This window comes from Dermacentor albipictus, chromosome 1 (assembly GCF_038994185.2).
Source record: "Dermacentor albipictus isolate Rhodes 1998 colony chromosome 1, USDA_Dalb.pri_finalv2, whole genome shotgun sequence".
NCBI classification, from domain to species: domain Eukaryota; kingdom Metazoa; phylum Arthropoda; class Arachnida; order Ixodida; family Ixodidae; genus Dermacentor; species Dermacentor albipictus.
Window position 1 is genome coordinate 156,319,725 of NC_091821.1, and position 18,478 is coordinate 156,338,202.

Sequence of the window (18,478 nt, forward strand, 5' to 3'; positions counted from 1 at the left end):
GGCCACCAAAGCAATGCCTCGGCGGTGCTCGCATATCACTTGCCGCCCGTGACCCCTCTCTGCAGTTGTTATAGCAGAGCCATTCTTTAATGCCGACAGCCACGGCTTGTTGCACACAATTGGAACACCCAGGAAGCAGTTAAACGAGTGAACACAATCAGCAGCTGGATGGAGGAAGGTGGTGGGGAGGGGCACTGGCCTCCCCACCATTATAGTTTTCTCACATCAGCCCTGCCATCCCTCTATTTTTATTTTTTCATGCAACCTGGTTATGACAATGGAATTTTCGAGGCACTTGAATATTGTTATAAATGGGTTCGACTGTAAATGCAAGCATATTCATGAGTAATATTTGCACAAATGCAGCAGGAATCATTAAGAAACATGAGGACAGGAAAGGACGCATGCAGCAACATACCTCGTCATCCTTGTCCCAAAGCAAAGAGAATCTGTCCGAGTCATGCCGCTTGACTCGTGGCTTGATCCAGCCCATCTTGATAGCATGCACCATCCTGGAAACCTATGTCAAACATGAAAGAGTGATTAAATCGATGAACAATTTCTTCATCATATTCTAGAATTGTAAGTTCAAATGTGTTAAGAGCAGGGTGTCTACCAAGTTGACATTTCCAAATTCCCTGAGTTTTCCAGGTTTTCCCTGAGCACCTTTGCGAAATTCCCTGAATGAGCCAGAACTTTGTTTTATGTCAAGACAGGCTGACACCACGTTTCCCGATGCTGTCACTCTCTAGTAAGCATGCTGAAACAAAAAATTACTTAATCCAGTTTGAATAGTAAGGAGTAATATCTATTTTATTTAAAAAGAAAACAGAAGGAAGGTTTTAGTAAAATGCACAGCGAAAGAAATGGTAAAGCCCATTCTAAATTGAGTCGAACATTTTCAAATACGAATGAAAAGGAGATGCATACATAAGTAAATATTTTCTAACATCAGCTATTTCTATCAACTGATAGCAAGCTCATCTGTATGAGGTCCTGAACTTTGTCACAACTAAGGTTCTCTCTCAGCAGCTGGGAAGTCAACCTCAACTGTCCTGACATACTCTCAGCCCGTACACAACATCTCAGTGTTGGGTTTCACTGCTTAAACAATTTATTTTAGTTTGGATGAGGGACACTTGTGTCTCAGCGTCAGCCAACACTTGGTTTTTTTAGCTCAAGCTCCTTCAAAAAGGCGGTGGCACCCTTCTTTTCCCGTTAATTCCTCAGTGCGTCGGTCCTTTCTGTTCTCATCCTCCTTCTACCACGCTTTCACCACATGGATCATCTGAAGCATCCTCTTGGTCAGTTGTACAGTCAACATTTGATTTTTCGGACTTCCGAGGGACCGCAAAAAAATAAAAAAAAAACGGGCAGTCTGAAAAAAATTAATGCATGTCTTTAACTGCCTTTAAGGGCTAAAATTACCACAGGCACGTCTGAAAAAGCTCTGAAGGCCTGCCATTACGCTTATTAGGCATATCAGGGCTTGTGCTGTGACAGGAGACGGGGTGCACGCATGTGTAATTAAGGAATACATACTGTGTCCCGTGACAATTGCCCCCTTCCCACGCTTGTTATGCTTCACCGCCTAACAATAGTGTACTGAGGCGAAGCTAACTTTCGGAGACTGGCATTACGCAACGCGCTGTGCTCTGCGAGCTTCAAGGCCAATCGCGAGGATTACAAAGGCGGAGTCGGTGCCATTGGTGATAGCGGCGAATTCTTTCAATGAAAAACACGGCACCGCACGGCAAGAAGCTTAATAGCGAACATAGAAACAGCTAGGCCTAACGTTGCCACGGTGGTGGTTACGGCTGCCAGCGGATCTGCCTGCGAGAGTGCCGGTTCGAAGCGGCGAGATAATCAAAATAGCGGCGGTGGCGGCTTTGATTAATGCCATTTCAGACCTGCAGTCAGGGCAATATACGTTGACTATATGGAGTACGTGTTGATGCCGCAAAACCGTACAAGTTATCGGGCGTGTCCGAAAAATCGGGCGTCTAGAAAATCGGTCGTTAACTACTCTGGCAATACATCGTGCCGATGACACGGCGTCAATGACGATTCGTTGCGATTCCTCTGTTACTGGAGCCAGCATTAACACGACTTTCGTTCCCTTTCAATAAAGTTACAGCTAATTTTCCCTGATAGAAGCACAAATTCCCTGAGTTTTCCCTGAGTTTTTCCAGACTGTTCAAATTCCCTGAGAATTCCCGGTTTTCCCGGTTGGTAGACACCCTGTAAGAGTCAAAGCCAACAGTATCACAACAGTTCTCCTCAAGCACAACAGAGTCAACTTTCGTTAATTCGATCCTGGCAGGACCGACGAAATTAAACCAAGATGCAGGAGAAATGCCAAAACACACCACTGATTCATTTTGCAGTATTTGCCCGATTCTAACAAGCCCTCAAAGCATACGTGCACACCCTTTTTGTGACCAAAGTAGAAAATTTCAGTTGATTTTTCAGCAAGAAAAATGGGCAACCATTTACTAAGTGTTGCGCAATGGCAGCAAGTTTCTTAAAATCAGTTTCGCCCCAATGCAGCTGTGTTATGTGATGAAGCATACAAATGTTGCGAACACAGTTTTGGTTTCGTATCTGAGTGCACCACGCAGGCAATTTTCGGCCAAATTTTCAAGCAAAAATAAAAAGGTGGGAGTTAGAATCAGGTAAATACCATAATTGGACATTGTGAGCTACTGTTATTGTTTTAAAATCTCCTACGGCAGGCCGAAAATAGGTATTTTCAATGGGAGATTTTTGATGTGTGTGCAATGCATTAGCTATCCCTTAAGCTCCACCAAGACAGACGGTCCAACTAAAGGGGTCACTATAGAGATCATCATAGAGGTCAGGTGCATGCATGCCAACAGGTCAAGTTTCAATTATCCAGTGAAGGCCAATTTTAGGATCGAAATAATGACATTTTGGGCCCATAGAAATGCATGGCCACTAGTTGGATTTGAATTAGCCGAAAAATCAAATTAACCAAAAAATTGAGTTAACCAAAGTTGAATTAAAGATGTCTACAGCAAGGCCATAAAACTATGAGCCTTACTTTGTGTAATTGTCTAATATTTTGATATCGCTATCAATGCTTCATCTTTTGGGAAAAAGTGCGACTTCTACATTTTTTTTTTTGTAGTAAGCTCACATTGCTTTCAGAATTCCGTGATACAGTGCTACGTTGTAACAAGATGTACATTGTAACAAGATTTATGTAGAGTCGAAACCCGCGATAAAGAAATTACGCAACAACGAAGTTCTTGCGACAACGATACATTTTTGTATCCCTGGCGAACGGCCATAGGATTCAATGCATTTTGTACCTTTCGGCAATGAAATGTCGCTGTACTGCAATCTCACATCAACAAAATTTGCCGGAACGTAACTCCACATATTACCTACTCGTGTAAAGCTAGCAGGCTCCAAAATGTGGTCAAACGCGATTGTGTTGCACTAAAATTGCATAAAATAGCACCTCATTACATTTGTGTGGGCACTGCCATTTTGTTCACAAAAACAACCCAGCACAGGAAGTTATCAGTGCGCTGGAAACATGTCACGGCCACCACCTTGTTTGTTGATTGCCCGTAAGAAGTAGCACGCATGTTGCTACTGACATGTGACGATGGTTTTTGCATGCCTACTAGGCGAGATCATAGATCGTTGTTCGAAATGCACGTTCAGTTTGCATTCCCTGTGGCTGACGACTCAGCGAGGCCTAGGCCAATCGCATGAGACGAAACTGAATGCAGACTGAACACACGTTCCGAACAATTGCCGATCGCTGCAGTGCACTGCGTAATGTACGCCATGATGAGAAAAATGCAGCAGAAACAAGGACATCCCCGTCCCACCGACATGGGCCCTTGAGATGGCAATCGCAGCATATGGAGTGTCACGCATTGGACTATGATTGAGCGATCGTCTGGGAATACGCATCCCTTGCTTCAAGAACGATGGTTTTGGCGCCACCCAACAGGCATCACGTACGGATTCAGCACCAAACATAAATTTGCGCAAAAGGGCCGTTATCTCGATCGTTTGCCTTCGGGTACACGAGATAGGATCACTTTCGCACTTGGCGCTTTCGTACGGGCAACAATGTGCACTGGAGAAATGCTGCTGCATGAGCTGTTGCTCTCCGTCCGGTGCTGAGTTACGCAAAATCTTGCAAAAGTGATCGCATCTCCGAAAGCAATTGACCAAGAATACTGCGCTATGGCAGCACTTCCACTGCTGGTCGACGCATGCAGTGCACATTGTAGCGTCGGCAATGCGGTAATATATCCTCGAGTAAAGCTTGCCAAAGTAGGCTAACAGAATCTTGACAGTAAAGTATTGTTTTGCGATGCATTACCTATCTGTACTGTCTCTTTTCGCAACAACGAAATTCTCGCGAAAGCGAATTTTTTCGCATTCCCCGCGTCCCTTTTGTTATTGCGAGGTTCAACTGTATAAGTGTGTTTTCCTTTATTACAAATTAGTAATTCAACTTTGGCATGAGAATGTAATTCACTGTAGTGTTTTTGTTACTCATTTAGTAGTCTTTTTCTTTCTTTTTTTTTGATATTGCATTACTTTCAGATTTCAGTGATGCAGTGTTATGTCATATGCACATAAGAAACACAGATTGTAACAAAATTTACTAAAGTGCAAGCTGCTCAGTTAATGTCGTTCAACTTTGGCCAGATATACATTATAAGCCGTCTTCAGAGCATACCTGGTTGTGCATAGTCAAAATGGAAGTTATAAAAGGCCCTCTTGTGAGCATGTTAGTATCTGTGTACTGAAAATGGGTGTTGACTTTGGTGATGGCAGAGTGAAAAGAATTTGTTGTGGCATATAGTGCCACTAAATATATCAACTGATGTTGCTACGAAATGTACTCAAATTTAATTCAAAAAGCACACATAGGTGTGAGAAAGAGAACTTATTTGAACACATAGGTGCAGCAACAATAAATAGAGGGTGTCCTAGTTAACATTAGCCAAGCTGTTCAACGAAAAAAGGAAACACAAGAACATTTAAAAATCCCAGTGCCAGATGGGATTTTAAAATCCACAGTGTATGGTCATAACACCGCAGGTAGTATAATTGTGTCTTGCACCATATTTTTCAAATCTTCCTTTTTTTCGTTGAACAGTTTTGCTAATGTTAGCTAGGACATATGGGATATGTACTAGTACCAAGAAATACCCACTTCTGAGCAATTTGGGAGCAAATGATCGCGCTTTAGTCACAAAAGTCTGACTCTCTCAGTGACGCACCACACTTTACTACATGACTTTTTTTTTAAAGTCTACTATGCCTGAAATAAAATTTATGGCACTTTTCGTTCACTTTCATGTTTTACCATGTCCAATTAATGATGTTAAATATTTGAAAGCTATTTGAAAAATATTTGCATGTGTGAATAAGACAATATTTATTTGTTATAAAATTTTTTAATATTTGCACACCCCGAAGATATATAAATGGAATCAACTGCCATATATCTCACACCAAATAAAGATTTTCTAAGAGTAACCTCCACAACCCTCCTCAAAAATTCCTCCAACACGGATCACAGCACTTCATGATATGAAGAATTGTCTGTATATTAGCGTATTTACTCGATTCTAACGCGCCCTCGATTGTAACTCACACCCGGTTTTGGTGACCAAAAAAAGAAAAAAGAGAAAAAAAAAACACCTAGATTTTAACACGCACCTATTTGCCGTGACCTAAAGAAAGAAAAGTCCTTTACAGTACTGCACACCTCACTTTTTCATACAGAAATACAACTTTCTCTCATTTGGAAAGAAAGATTTACTCCCAATGCACTAAACTTGTGATACATAAGAAAAGTTGCAGTTTAGCGCGAAAGGCAAAGCATCGATTACGATAGCGAATTAGTAGACAGCTATACGAAAAGTAAGGATAGTAGTTTTATCGGCCGTATGAACTTTTAAACATTCACTTACTAGCTAAATTAACAAGCATGGTGTCACACACATGCGCACAAGCAAACATGAGCATGACTCACTCAATGACTACGGAAACTCTTTAAATGCTGGAGTGAGGAAGAGTGGTAGCAGGAGCGAGGGAATTGAGCTTTGTGCACCTCTCGCTTCGACGCGAACTAAGTGACAAGACCACAGTGCTGTGCGCCTAGATGCGTAGACTCTTGTCTTTGCCGCAGATTGCTTTCAAGATAGGGGCTGCGTGGCTGCGCCGTATGTAGCAGCTGCCGGTGTAGAACACCTCTCCTGTTTGCGCCAGTTCCGTACGCAAGTTCCGAGAACTCCAAACACCCGTGATGCGGTCCGATTTCCATCCGTCTCCGCTCGGCACATGTGGTCATTTTCCTTTCAATTGCGGAATTGTGCTGAACTCGGCATGTCTTTGCAGTCGGCACTTCCATGATGATAGAGCAAACGCAGAAAACGGGAAGACGGACAGTGGACTGACTAACCTAAGCACACTTACTACAGCACATGGAGGAAGCTACGGCAGCTAGGCTCGAAGCGCATACGAGGCAGCCATTTTGAAATGCTGATGGTGATATGGCAACGCAGATTTAGGGTTGCACTCAATTCTAAAGCGCACGCAATTTTTGGACCCATCTTATCGGAAAAAAAGTTCACGTTATATTAAAGTAAATACGGTATGTCAGAAATTTGTTAACTGCTAGGGCAAATAAAAAAAAAAAAGTTGGAAGAAAAAAAAGAGCTACAACTTGCACATTTGACCATGAGTTAGCTGCCTTTGAGGTTTCTTGAGACTGAACAGCAAAATAAGCTGAGTAATGTAGTCTGACAAATGAAAAGAGTAGTTTGCGCAGATAAATGTGCACAGAGTATGCCATAGGAAAGCAGGTTCTTACCATTTGCTTTTCTATCCTTGAGGGGACAAAACTACGCTTCTGAGGAGGGTGACTAGTGACAGGATGGATCATAGTCTCATGAGAGAAGATGTCTTCAAAGGGCTCATAAGGGTTATAGCTAGCGCTGGGGTAGCGTCCTTGCTGAAGCCGCTGAATAAGGTCAACATCTTCATCAGATAAGACGACATTTTGGCCTGTGGTTTTGTCTTTCACTGTTCGCCTGCAGCACCATCAGAAAAGATGTAATGTGAAAATACCCAGAAAGGAAAGGCCTATACATCTGTCATTTAGAAATAGTGCAAACAAGACCACCTGTGGACTGGATAAGGGGTCCAAGAAGAATCAAAAGACAAAGTGACAGTGATGACATTTTCTATGCTTATCAAGTACATAATCTTAAGCACAAGATGCATTCTACCAATACAATGGAAGAATGGCAATAAACAGCACAAGGCCCCCTAAGACACAGGTACAGTTCGTAAATGTGGCATGTCTTTCTCTTCAGTTAAGCACTCTGTAGCCTATGCCCTCTCTTTTCTAAGGCTTCAATACAAGGATGCTGCATAGAAAGCTGTCATCACATTAGTTGGTTTAATAACAAATTGTAGTTAACAACACATTGGGACAAAACTTCTATTGAATTATTTGCTCTAATTTTAAACTTTTCTTCTAAGAAGGGCTTAGCAAATTTCAGTAATAAATGAGGCAGCCTCTCATAATTTATTAAAACACAAAATGCATACCTGCCAACCTTACAGTTAAAAAAACACGACAGAGGAAGCCAAAATATATTAAAATTTTGTGATATATACAGGAAATTATTTGATTATTGAATATGATGAGTGCTTATTAAAAATTTGCAAAGTTGCTTTGCAGGGATGCTGCGGAGAGCCACTGAGCTCAACATAGTCACATCAACAATGATCTGCACCATGGACAAGCACAAATGTTTATGAGGTTTATACATGCCAAAGATTTGGTTGCTTTTAAACCAGGGTTCTATCAGTTTGTGTCACTGCCACGTGGATAGGTACCTAGAAACAATTGCTCCATAAAACTGGGCCATAACAAATGACTCAGTGAAGGTATTTGTCTTTCCTTGAAATTGGTACTGCCCTCAACTATATGCAAATAAAAAAATCAAATATTTGTGTCAATACAACAATCATAAATGAGTGCTAAAAATCAGCCATTTTACAATTCGCAAAGCTTGGCAGGTTTGAAAATGTACCAATAAAAATGAGTGCACCAATAAGAACAAAAGAATATTTTCAGCTAAGCCAGCCAAGGTTTTCTACACCACTTTCAATGATCAAGAAAGATTAAGGTTCTTTACAGCTTATAATCTACAACACTGCCTGGCTTTTTTGAGTAGTTAAAAAAAAGAAAACAACAACAAGGTACAAAAGTTACCATGGGGGCACTCACCAATAGGCTGGATCATCCATCCTTCGCAGAAATTCATCCAGTTCATTGCCCCGGGGTGGTTTGAGGATAGGCTTGCCATCCAAATCATAACCAATGTGTGGATAATGCTCATACCATTCCATGGGTATGTTTCCCACCGTATTGCGCACATCCTGCAAGATTACAAATATGCCCTTTCATTTCTATAAAAGAAGCTGGCCTCAACACAAAGGCAACCACATAAATAATGCATCCTTCATGCAATGAGCGATAAGAATAAGCGGAACGAAGGAACTCGATTTGTTTTTTCGCTACAACCACATGGAAACAGACAATGAAGCCAGAAAAAAGCACAGGGGAAATTAACTGCTATACAGTCGATGACCGATAATTCGGACTCCACGGGGAATGTAAATAAGTCCGAATTATCGAATGTCCGAAAAAAATGTATGCACCCAAAAAAAGATCATTTTATTTATGTTTTAAGGCCGCTGTGCGAGGAATAAGTGGTCGTTTCATTGCTGCACGGACTTCCATTTAAGTGCAACCAAGTACGCCTGCATTTCTGCCAGTTTTGTGCTGTCACTGTACACTGATGCAAGGACTGCAAAGGCTCAAGACAGATCCGCATGTGAAGGCTCCGGAGCACACGGCACATCATCAGTATCCGAGTTAGAGTCGCTATTTGACAGTGTAAAAATTTGCTCAATTGTTCAATTGCAAAGTAGGGCTCATTCAGACTGCGTGTGCACCATTGGTGTCATTTCACGTGGCCTGTCGATAAGTTCAGAAGAAAGACTTCTTGGAGCCAGCAGAGCGCTGTCTGGAATGCAAACTAAACAAACAAGCACAGAATGGCGATACGCTGTCCGAAAGGCTAACTCGACAAACAAATTGGCGAAAGCAGCCAATGCACAGGGCTGCCGGAATAGCCAGAACACATGGAGGAAGGAAAGCGTAGGAGAGGCCCCGGCCAGCACAGATGTGTTGGAAAAGTATGGCGGAAGTCACGTGTTGTTTTTTGCAAAGGAGCACTGGGACTGGTACCCCAAATGTCACCACTGCCATAGCAACTGTGCTCCTGAAGCTCTCGCTGCTGCTTTCAGCCTCTGAAACGTGAGATGAGATTTTTTGGCTCCTGTCGTTCTCCCAGCACATTCTGTTCGCGAGGCAAGCTGACTTTGGAGCGCGAGGTGTAAGCTTGAAAGTTGTGTTTAGGGTCTATGGAGTGTGAGTGTCAGCCAGCAACAGAGACACTCAAGTAATCACAGCATAGGTCTATGGCGTCCTCTTCAATGTTCCACGGTAAAGCACAGGATCGAGTCTGCTCCACTAAAACTGTTACAGAAGTTTTGTAGGCTTTGTTCTGATGCGTGTCGGCAGCACACACTTGCGGTGGCTTGTAGCAATGGAAGTTCAAAGCTTGCGTCTATCTGCTCTGGGAAGCTGATTGAAGGTGCAAAGGGAGATGGCACAGCAATATGGCTGCCTTTCTGGCTTCAAAAACGTGACGTCAGGACCTTTCCTATTTTGTTTCTTTCCTCCATGCCAGAGTAGGATGTGATGATTGTGATGTTGATGCAACCCATAATTCAGGCATAGATTTCAAGATAGGTATTTACTGTCAAATCTGTGGGGCGTAGTGCTCTGACAAAGGCAAGGCCTTGGGGATTACTGTCAAGTATGTAATCTCTGAGGCCATACTTGATGTCTTGTCAAGGTTGCTAGATAACGTAATGGTAGCAGAGTCGGCATACACTACAGCCACAGACGAAGCCTGGATAATTGAATGTAGAGCTGGCGGCAGTCCAAAATATCGGTCATCTTTACACATTAAGTCTATGGGGCCATTGGCGGTGCCGCGAAGCTGTCCAAATTACCAAGCATGTCAGGATTATCGCTGTCAGATTTATCGGTCGGCGACTGTATTAAAAAACGAAATGTATAAATAATAAGAAAAAGAAAAATGAAGTGGACAAAAAGGCATAATCACTATATCTTAAGCGTGCAGCACGTTCATGACAATAAGCACCCTAATTATGCCGTTTGCTGTTAGACATATATAACAAGCCTATTAACTTTTGCAACACAAGATGTAATGAAATGCACAATATGGGGCAAGAAATACACGGAGCACCTAGCAACACCTAAAAGAGCAAGGGCAAGCACTAGCTTCTCGGGAGTTATGTTGTAAAAAAAAAGTCAAGGTTGCAGGGCCTAATAATATGCATCGCACTGTTCAACCCTGAATGACGCCCTATAAGACTTGGTACAGTGCTTCTCCCTCCAGCACTTTTCATGCCACCAGTACAATGTATTCAATCAATGAACATCTTATGTTGTAGGCTCCAACCAAATATGTGTCACGCAAGTAAATTTCAACACAATAATGTGAAAGCACAGCAATGTAACCATGTAAAACATAGTGAATGGTGCCACTTTACACAACAGAGTAAAATTTCAATGCTAATTTCAGAATGCAGACAAAAAATAAATAAAAATATCGACTATATAAGATAATACCTAGTTTACATTTTGTTCAAACTAAACCAGGACTAGCTATTAACAGTAGCATAAGGTTTTGCCTATTTTCTGCAGAAATGGCCAAGTGTCACTGCCATTTTATCTAAAATTATTAAGGTGTGTCCTTCCTACAACTCAGCGAAATTGCTGAAACATGTGCAGGATGTGCTGTCACAATAACGACTAAATGACTGACAACTGGGCTAGCTAGCAACGATTTTTTAAAGAACATCAGAACAAAATGAAGGATAGAAAAATACAGGCACACAGTTATACATCAATCCACCATCCATCACCTTAACTGATAAACTTGATTCTTTCTCAGTACGCGCTAGAGCATAAGAGATGGATGCAAGTATGCAAGGCATTCTCGCAAGTGAATGAGGAGAAGAAAAGAAATGGGAAGAAAAAAAAGCTTGCTGGTCACTTATTTTTGTTTGTTTCGCATAAGTATATTTGTGGGCTTATGTGGCTTCACATATTTACTTGTGCAGCAAGTACATTTGAGATCCCACGTAAATTAATTATTAAAGTTTATTTTTTGTGGCATAGAGAGCTCAAGCACAAAGAGTAATTTGTGCTTCTGTGGTGGCATGTAGCAAGTAGCAGCAACATTCAACACATTCAAGTATAATTTCATATATGTCACATACCTCCTCATCTGATGAATCAAAAGCATATTCATCTGCCTTGGCCACTTCAGTACCAAGGCTATCAATTTTTACATCCTCCTGCTTGGTAACTGCAGCCGAGCGTTTGCCATGAGAAGCTTTTGACCCATCACTTCTAGGTTTCTTGCCAAGGACAAAGTCTTCCTCTTTGCCACCATGAAACTTCATCTTGGTAGTTTCCTCCTGATCAGTGGAGAAAACCACATGAAAGTGATGCACAAAAGCTCTATCAGTATAAGGTTTACACACATATTGTTCCAAAACACTGTTACCAAATATGTGTGCCCATGATTCTCACAAGAATGACCTTCCTGAGAACAATCAGTTGTTCACATAATAAAAAAGTGGCTCTACTGGTCCCAAGGAAAGCTTCCAAAAGCAATCATGAGAGACCTATTACTGGTACCACCATAGGCAGTTTGCAGCATGTATGGCACAGTATATAGCCCTTGTGCAAGTCCATTTTGCTTACTACCCCATGCAGAGTGTCTACGAAGTTGACATTTCCAAATTCCCTGAGTTTTCCAGGTTTTTCCTGAGTGCCCTTGTAAAATTCCCTGAGTGACACAGAACTTTGTTTTATGTCAAACTGGGCTGATACCATGTCGCCCAATGTTATCACTTTCTAGTAAGCATGTTAAAAATAAAAAGCGATTTAATCCAGTTTGAATAGTAATGAGTGCTGTTTATTTTATTCAAAAAGAAAACAGAAGGGAGGTGTTCGTAAAATGCACAGCAAACAAAATATGTTCAAAAAACATGGTAAAGCCCATTGAAAATTGAGTCGAACATTTTCAAATACGAATAAAAAGAGATGCATATAAAAGCAAAAAATTTCGTATATCAGCTATTTCTATCAACTGTTACAAGCTCATTGGTATGAGGCCCAAACAATCTCACAAGCGCGATTCTCTCAGCCTGGGAAGCCAACTGGCGACCCTCGACCAGGCCCGGCAAGCCGCGATGGCCAGTGGAGCCCTGTCAGAGGGAACCACCCAGGAATAAACCGCGCAACGATTTCTGTAATAATAAAGTTCCATCTTCCTCCTCCTGCTCCTCCTCTCTAAGTAGCTGGAAAGTCAACCTCACCTGTCCTTACATACTCTCAGCCCACACACAATGCCTCAGCGTTGCATTTCACTGCTTTACAGAGCTTATTTTGGTTGGTTGAGGGACACCTGAATGTTGGAGTCAGCCATGACTTTGTTTGTTGAGCTCAAGGTCCTTCAAAGAAGCGGCAGTACACTTCCTTTTCCGTTCGTTCCTCAATGCGTCAGTCCTTTCTGTTCTCATCCTCCTTACACTGCGCGTTCGCCCCACGGACCATTTGTACCATCCTATTGGTCAGTTTTACAGTAAACGTCCAATTTTTCGGACTCCCTAGGGGCTGCGAAAACGTCTGAAAATCAGGCAATCCGGAAAAAATGAATGCATGTCTTTCACTGCCCTTAAGCGCTCAAATCACCACAGGCACGCCTGGAAAAGCTCTGAAAGGCTGCCAGTGCGCTTATTAGGTATATTGGTGCTCGTACTGTGACAGAAGATGGCGGGTGCTCGCGTGTATAATTAAGGAATACATAATGAGCCCTGTGACAATTGCTTCTTCCCACACTTGTTAAGCTTCACCGCAATACTCTGGATATGCAACATGTCGTGCTTTCCGAGCTTCGAAGCCATTGTCGAGGATTACAAAGGCTGAGTTGGCGTCATTGCTAACAGTAGCGAATGTCAAAGTAGCTAGGCCTAGCGTTGGGGTTGTGGTGGCTACGGCTGCCAGTGGATCTGCGTGCTAGAGCACCGGTTCGAGGCGGTGAGATAATCAAATGGTGGCAGAGGTGGCTTTGATTAATGCCGTTTTTGACGTGCGGTCACGGTAAATAGTCGGGAAAATCAGACAGTGAATGGCTCTTGCATCCGAAATTTCATAAGTCCTTTTACATTAACTCTATGGGGTAGGTGGTAATGCCGCGAAGCTGTCCGAATTACTGGACATGCCCCAAAAATCGGGCGACGGGAAAATCGGTCGTTGGCAACTCCTCCAGCCGACGACATGGCATCAAAGATGATTTGTTACGATTCTTCTCTGTTACTCGAGCCAGCATTAGTGCGACTTTCATTCCCTTTCAATAAAATTACAGCTAATTTTCCTTGAGTATTTCCAGACTTCACGATCCCTGAGAATTCCCGGTTTACCTGTTTGGTAGACACCCTGCATGCTGTCAAGGGTAAATGCAAAAGCAGCATCGGAATAACATCTTTACCTACAGTCTATATAAAAACACCCCTTTGCTATTCATGAGCTGACCTTTTTTAATAGTCATTGCAACATACATTGGCATATAGCTGAAAATTAATCAACACCTTTACTCAAAGGTGTTTTTCCATTCCATGATTAAGAAACGCCATGAGAAAAATTAAATTGTAATGCCAAGCAGAATTTTCCGCATGAGAGAAGGTACATGATGTCCTATCAATAGGGTGCTGCGTTTTGAAATTAATTTGATAATATAAAAGAATAATTGCCAATAAACAAATGCAGGACTTGGATTTATCCTGAAAAATCCGAATCCCAGGGCTCTGAGTTGTGATCACATGACCATGGCATTCATTGTGACAATGAAATGATTGCACAAGCTGCTCATCAAGTGGAGGTTCCCTAAGTAAATAAAATTTAATTCTGGTGTTTAACATCTCAAAACTGCACAGTGGTTTAGTGGAGGGCTCCAGATTAACATTGACCACTTGAGGTTCTTTAACACTCAAAGCATGGTACACAAGTGTTTTTGCGTTCTGCTCCATCAGAATGCTGCTGTTACAGCCGGCAATCGAATCCATGACCTCGTGCTCAGTAGCGCAATGCATTAGCCGCTGAGCCACTACAGGTGTTGCAAAGGAAAAACTGCTCTCAACAACTAAGGAACTAGAAGCTGACTCTACTATCTTGCATGATGTGTACCATTTCCTTGCTGTGTGTCTGCAGGCACTGTCTAGTCGATGAAATGATGCAGTACATGCAACAACTTCAGCACGGGTTGACTGCAAGCACAACATTGTAGATGAGTGTGAAATCATTAACAGTTTTCAAGTGTGCTACGCTGGTGTTGCAGAAAAATGTAGCTGTGCCGTGCAGCAAAACTTTGCTCGTGACTTGCAGTACACCAGCGAGTCATTCTGGTACTATGCTCAGATCATGAATCCAAGCATGAAGGTGGAACTCGCAACAGCATTCGACGCATATGAGCAGTTGTTTTCTGCCATCTTACTGTTACTAGTGGGGCATGACAGCATATCTTACTATCAAGGGAGCTGTGAGAATACCATATCAGACATATGCTATTGAAGAAATCACGGGGGCCCTATAGTTTTCTGAAGGACATGTTTGAGCCTGGCCTGTCATCTCATGTACTATGCTAGGTCTACTGACTTCTGTATCCAGTACGAACATGGAAAGGGTGTCCTCAGTGCTTTGTTATGGGAATTGCAAAGAGCGCACCACAGGTTATAACATTGGTAAATATGTACAGTAAATTGTAATGGGATAAATCCTATGGCTATGTTAATGTCAACTCTGAAAAAAATGTTCCACTGCTATACTGCCTTTTTTTACGATAAAGCATGGGAAAAATCATGATTAATACTAAAAAGGAAAAAAAAGAAAAAAAAACTGAGAATTTCATTGTGCTGTAAAAGGAAACATAAGCGTAGGCTTTTCTGGAAAAAAGATAATTTCAAAAGGACATCCATGATTCTGTCTCAAAATAAACTCCACAAATGCAAAACCCTACCATACCACAACATTCGGCATAGCAGTTTCATCAGGCATGTGCTCCCAATATTTACCACTGCGATTTCAGCCACCATAGGTGCAGCTATTATTGCTCAACACTTGCACTGCCTAATGATGACAAAAATCAAATAGCACCAGAGCCCCTTCTCAAACACTCATATTGAATAAATGCAAAGTGCCAGCACTGTAGCCATTTAACACATTGTTTTCTCAACACTTAGGCTGTTCCCAAATAGTGCCCATGGAGCCATGGAGCACTTGACAGAGCAATAGCTACCACACTTCCAACACTCATGGTTGTGGTACTTGTAATATATATTCAGTTACTCAAACTTAAACTGAATTCTGGCACTAAATCCACTCATCCACTTCAGATCAGGAAGAATGAAAGTTCAGTGATGTTGTAAACAGCATAGTGTTCCAACACACACATGCATGCACACAAACATGCGTGCACATGCACATACATGCACCTGTGTACATGTGCACGTAACATACACACACACACAAAACCACCATTATACTCAATTTTGATATTTCAACACAAACAACAATTTGAATGCACTTGGTATACTGGTGTCCTGGCTTGCATTTTCTTGAGACTGGATATATTTTGCCACATGAGCAAAACAAGTCTACACGTGTTTGTGTCATGACCAAAGTTGGTCTTGCAGTAAGCAGGCCATTTGGATTTTGGAACTCCACTGTTTTTCTACATCAGCTTAAAATCTGCGTAAGCAACCAAACATTATTCCGATCATCACATATCCTTACCTCCAGCTCCCTACTTGAACAGTGATGATCCAAATGACCTGCCTGTTTTAAATGCCAACTGCAATAAAGCTGTCATTGGAATAAGTTTGTTACAAATTCCTAATACATGTCATCGAAGCAAGTGTGACTAAATCGTAGGGTTGATAATGGTGTAACTTTAAATTAAAAGCATTTAAATGGCCCTTCTACAGAAAGCACGAGCATTTGGTGGTGAGCAACGAAAGGTGGATATAACATAGATCCCGGAACACCATATGTAGCAGCATGCGGCTACCCAGGAAGGACATGGAGCTCCTACTGCTGTGAAAGCCGCATTTGCCTGCTGGGGGAGCCATCAATATTGAAATTACCAGGAAAAGCTTGAACCACAACCATAACGCCAAAAATGTAAACAAATGCATCCACACTGCCCTTCCTAATGCATATTTGGACAGTATGTACGAGAGCAAGTCAGAAAGTCTTTGCCCTTGTTTTTTTATGACCAAAATAAGGTACAAACAGGTAATTACAAACACAGTGAAAACTTCGATATAATGAACTTCAATATAACGAAATTCTCGATACAATGAAGTATTTAACTTTTCATAACCTCTTGTCTATCAAACACCATGTATTTAGAACTTCAATATTGGGGGCGAGCTCTACCATTGGAAAACTGGCGCCACCGTTGGTGTGACGGAAGCGCCGAAGCAAGCTGAATACGAAAGTTTCAAGTCCCACCTGTGCTTCGATTCTGATTAAGTGGTGAGGCTTTCCCGCCTTGGGTGTCTGCTTGACAACATTTGAAAGCTCTATAATAGGTAGCGGCCACCTTTGGAGGTATGCAGCATGGTAGGCTACTGCTCAGTGCTGCACGTATGCAACGGAGTCCAGTGTCAGCCTTATTCACACGTAGCCGCAGGACAAGAAGCTGCGCGAAGCTTGGCTCGCGAAACTTAGAACCGGCAGAGAGCCATCAGCTACAACCTGAGTGTGCAGCAAGCACAGACGCGAGGTAGATTTCTAATACGGCATCGGGGCTGCGATGTTCGGTGAGTAGCAGAAAGCGCGCACTGAGACGCTCGCCTGGGCGCGCTGCCCGGCTAATGTAATGAAGTTTTGGCCTATGAACTTGTTAATGCTAGATACTGGCAAGTTCACAGTAATGGAAAGGGAACCAGAAAAAGCACATAAAAAGAGGCATGATGTATGCTCACACTTGTGTAGCACCAAACAATGAAATGTACTGGATTAAATAAACGAAGCAGTGGGTAATTGCTCGCTGAGAAGACCGGTAAACATACAGTGCGAGGCAACTTGAGAAATAATGGTATTTAAACGTCCAAGATGTTAAAAAAAAAAAATTCGATCATTGCGACGGACATCCCAAGTCACCTGGTAGGTGCCGAAGCCCACAGTTATAACGAAATTATTTCTGAACAGCTCTGATAGTTTCCAAGCAACATTGGTTGCTTGTGTGCTGTCAAATGCTCATATGCTGCTGCCTAAAGCTCAGGGCACAATGCGAAAACGCGCTCACAGCGAAAGGGAAACCTGGTGCGCGTACATGGATGCAGGCGTGCAGTCGGTCACCACAAACCCGTGCGATCGCTGCATTGAGGCCTCGTTGTGTTATCCTCCATTTAGTTATACAGACAGCCCACTATAAGAACATATTTCACGTAGTTTGCTCACAGCGTTTGCCCACCGTTTGCCCAACTTCCCTCGTTTTGAGGGTACTTACAGAAGTGTCCAGGAAGGCTGTCGTGTGTTCTTATTGAGCGCCGTAAGTGAAACTTGTGAGGAGCACGCCGTATGATCCCTCATACTATGCAAGGGAGGCAGTTCCGACAGATGGCGACTCCGTAAGTCCTCGCCCGCAATAACAAAGTGTGTTTGTATGCCATTTCAATATAATGAAATTTCACTGCCGCCGCAAAGGAATGCTGAGACACTAAATGGAAACTTCTGCGGATGCAGATGGTCAAATTACTGAATTACAAGCAGCTGTTTGCAAATGCACCTTTCAAATCGTGCGCCACGCGACAAGAGTGACCGCCGAAGTGGAGCCAAACCATATTCCCTATTGACCCTTTTCGCGGCGATCCTGAGGGCGCTGCCCTGTTTGATCACGTGGTGACACGTACATTGCTTGCCTCAACTGCCTCCATTGAATTCATATGAACAATAGATGTGTATGACGCCGGTGCGGCTTAGCAAACCCCTGTTTCGGGAGATATCATAGAAGGTGACTGGGTGAACGAGACGAAGCTTTGGCCACAGCTTGAGAACATGTAAAAGCACTTTCGGAGCTGATTAACCAATGTCCAGATGGCGAGAGCAGCATATATGGTGCTTGTTGTAAAAGCGGGGCTAAATATGTATTCCAAGCTATCCAAACTTTCCGCTCATGAATTGATTCAAGATTAGTGCGTTTTGGTCTTTGTACTTTATTTGGCA

General features: G+C 42.5%; 1 protein-coding gene across 1 annotated transcript in view; it reads right to left on the reverse strand.

Moving 5' to 3' along the window:
* The window catches only part of LOC135916558 (ribosome biogenesis protein bop1-A), an 86,250-nt gene that overhangs the window by 62,354 nt on the left and 5,418 nt on the right, over positions 1-18,478 (reverse strand). The window contains exons 3-6 of the mRNA XM_065449981.1: positions 11,461-11,661; positions 8,306-8,457; positions 6,878-7,097; positions 419-520 (exon numbers count right to left, since the gene is read on the reverse strand). Coding sequence (XP_065306053.1) covers positions 419-520; positions 6,878-7,097; positions 8,306-8,457; positions 11,461-11,661 — 675 coding nt within the window. The remainder of the gene's footprint in view (positions 1-418; positions 521-6,877; positions 7,098-8,305; positions 8,458-11,460; positions 11,662-18,478) is intronic.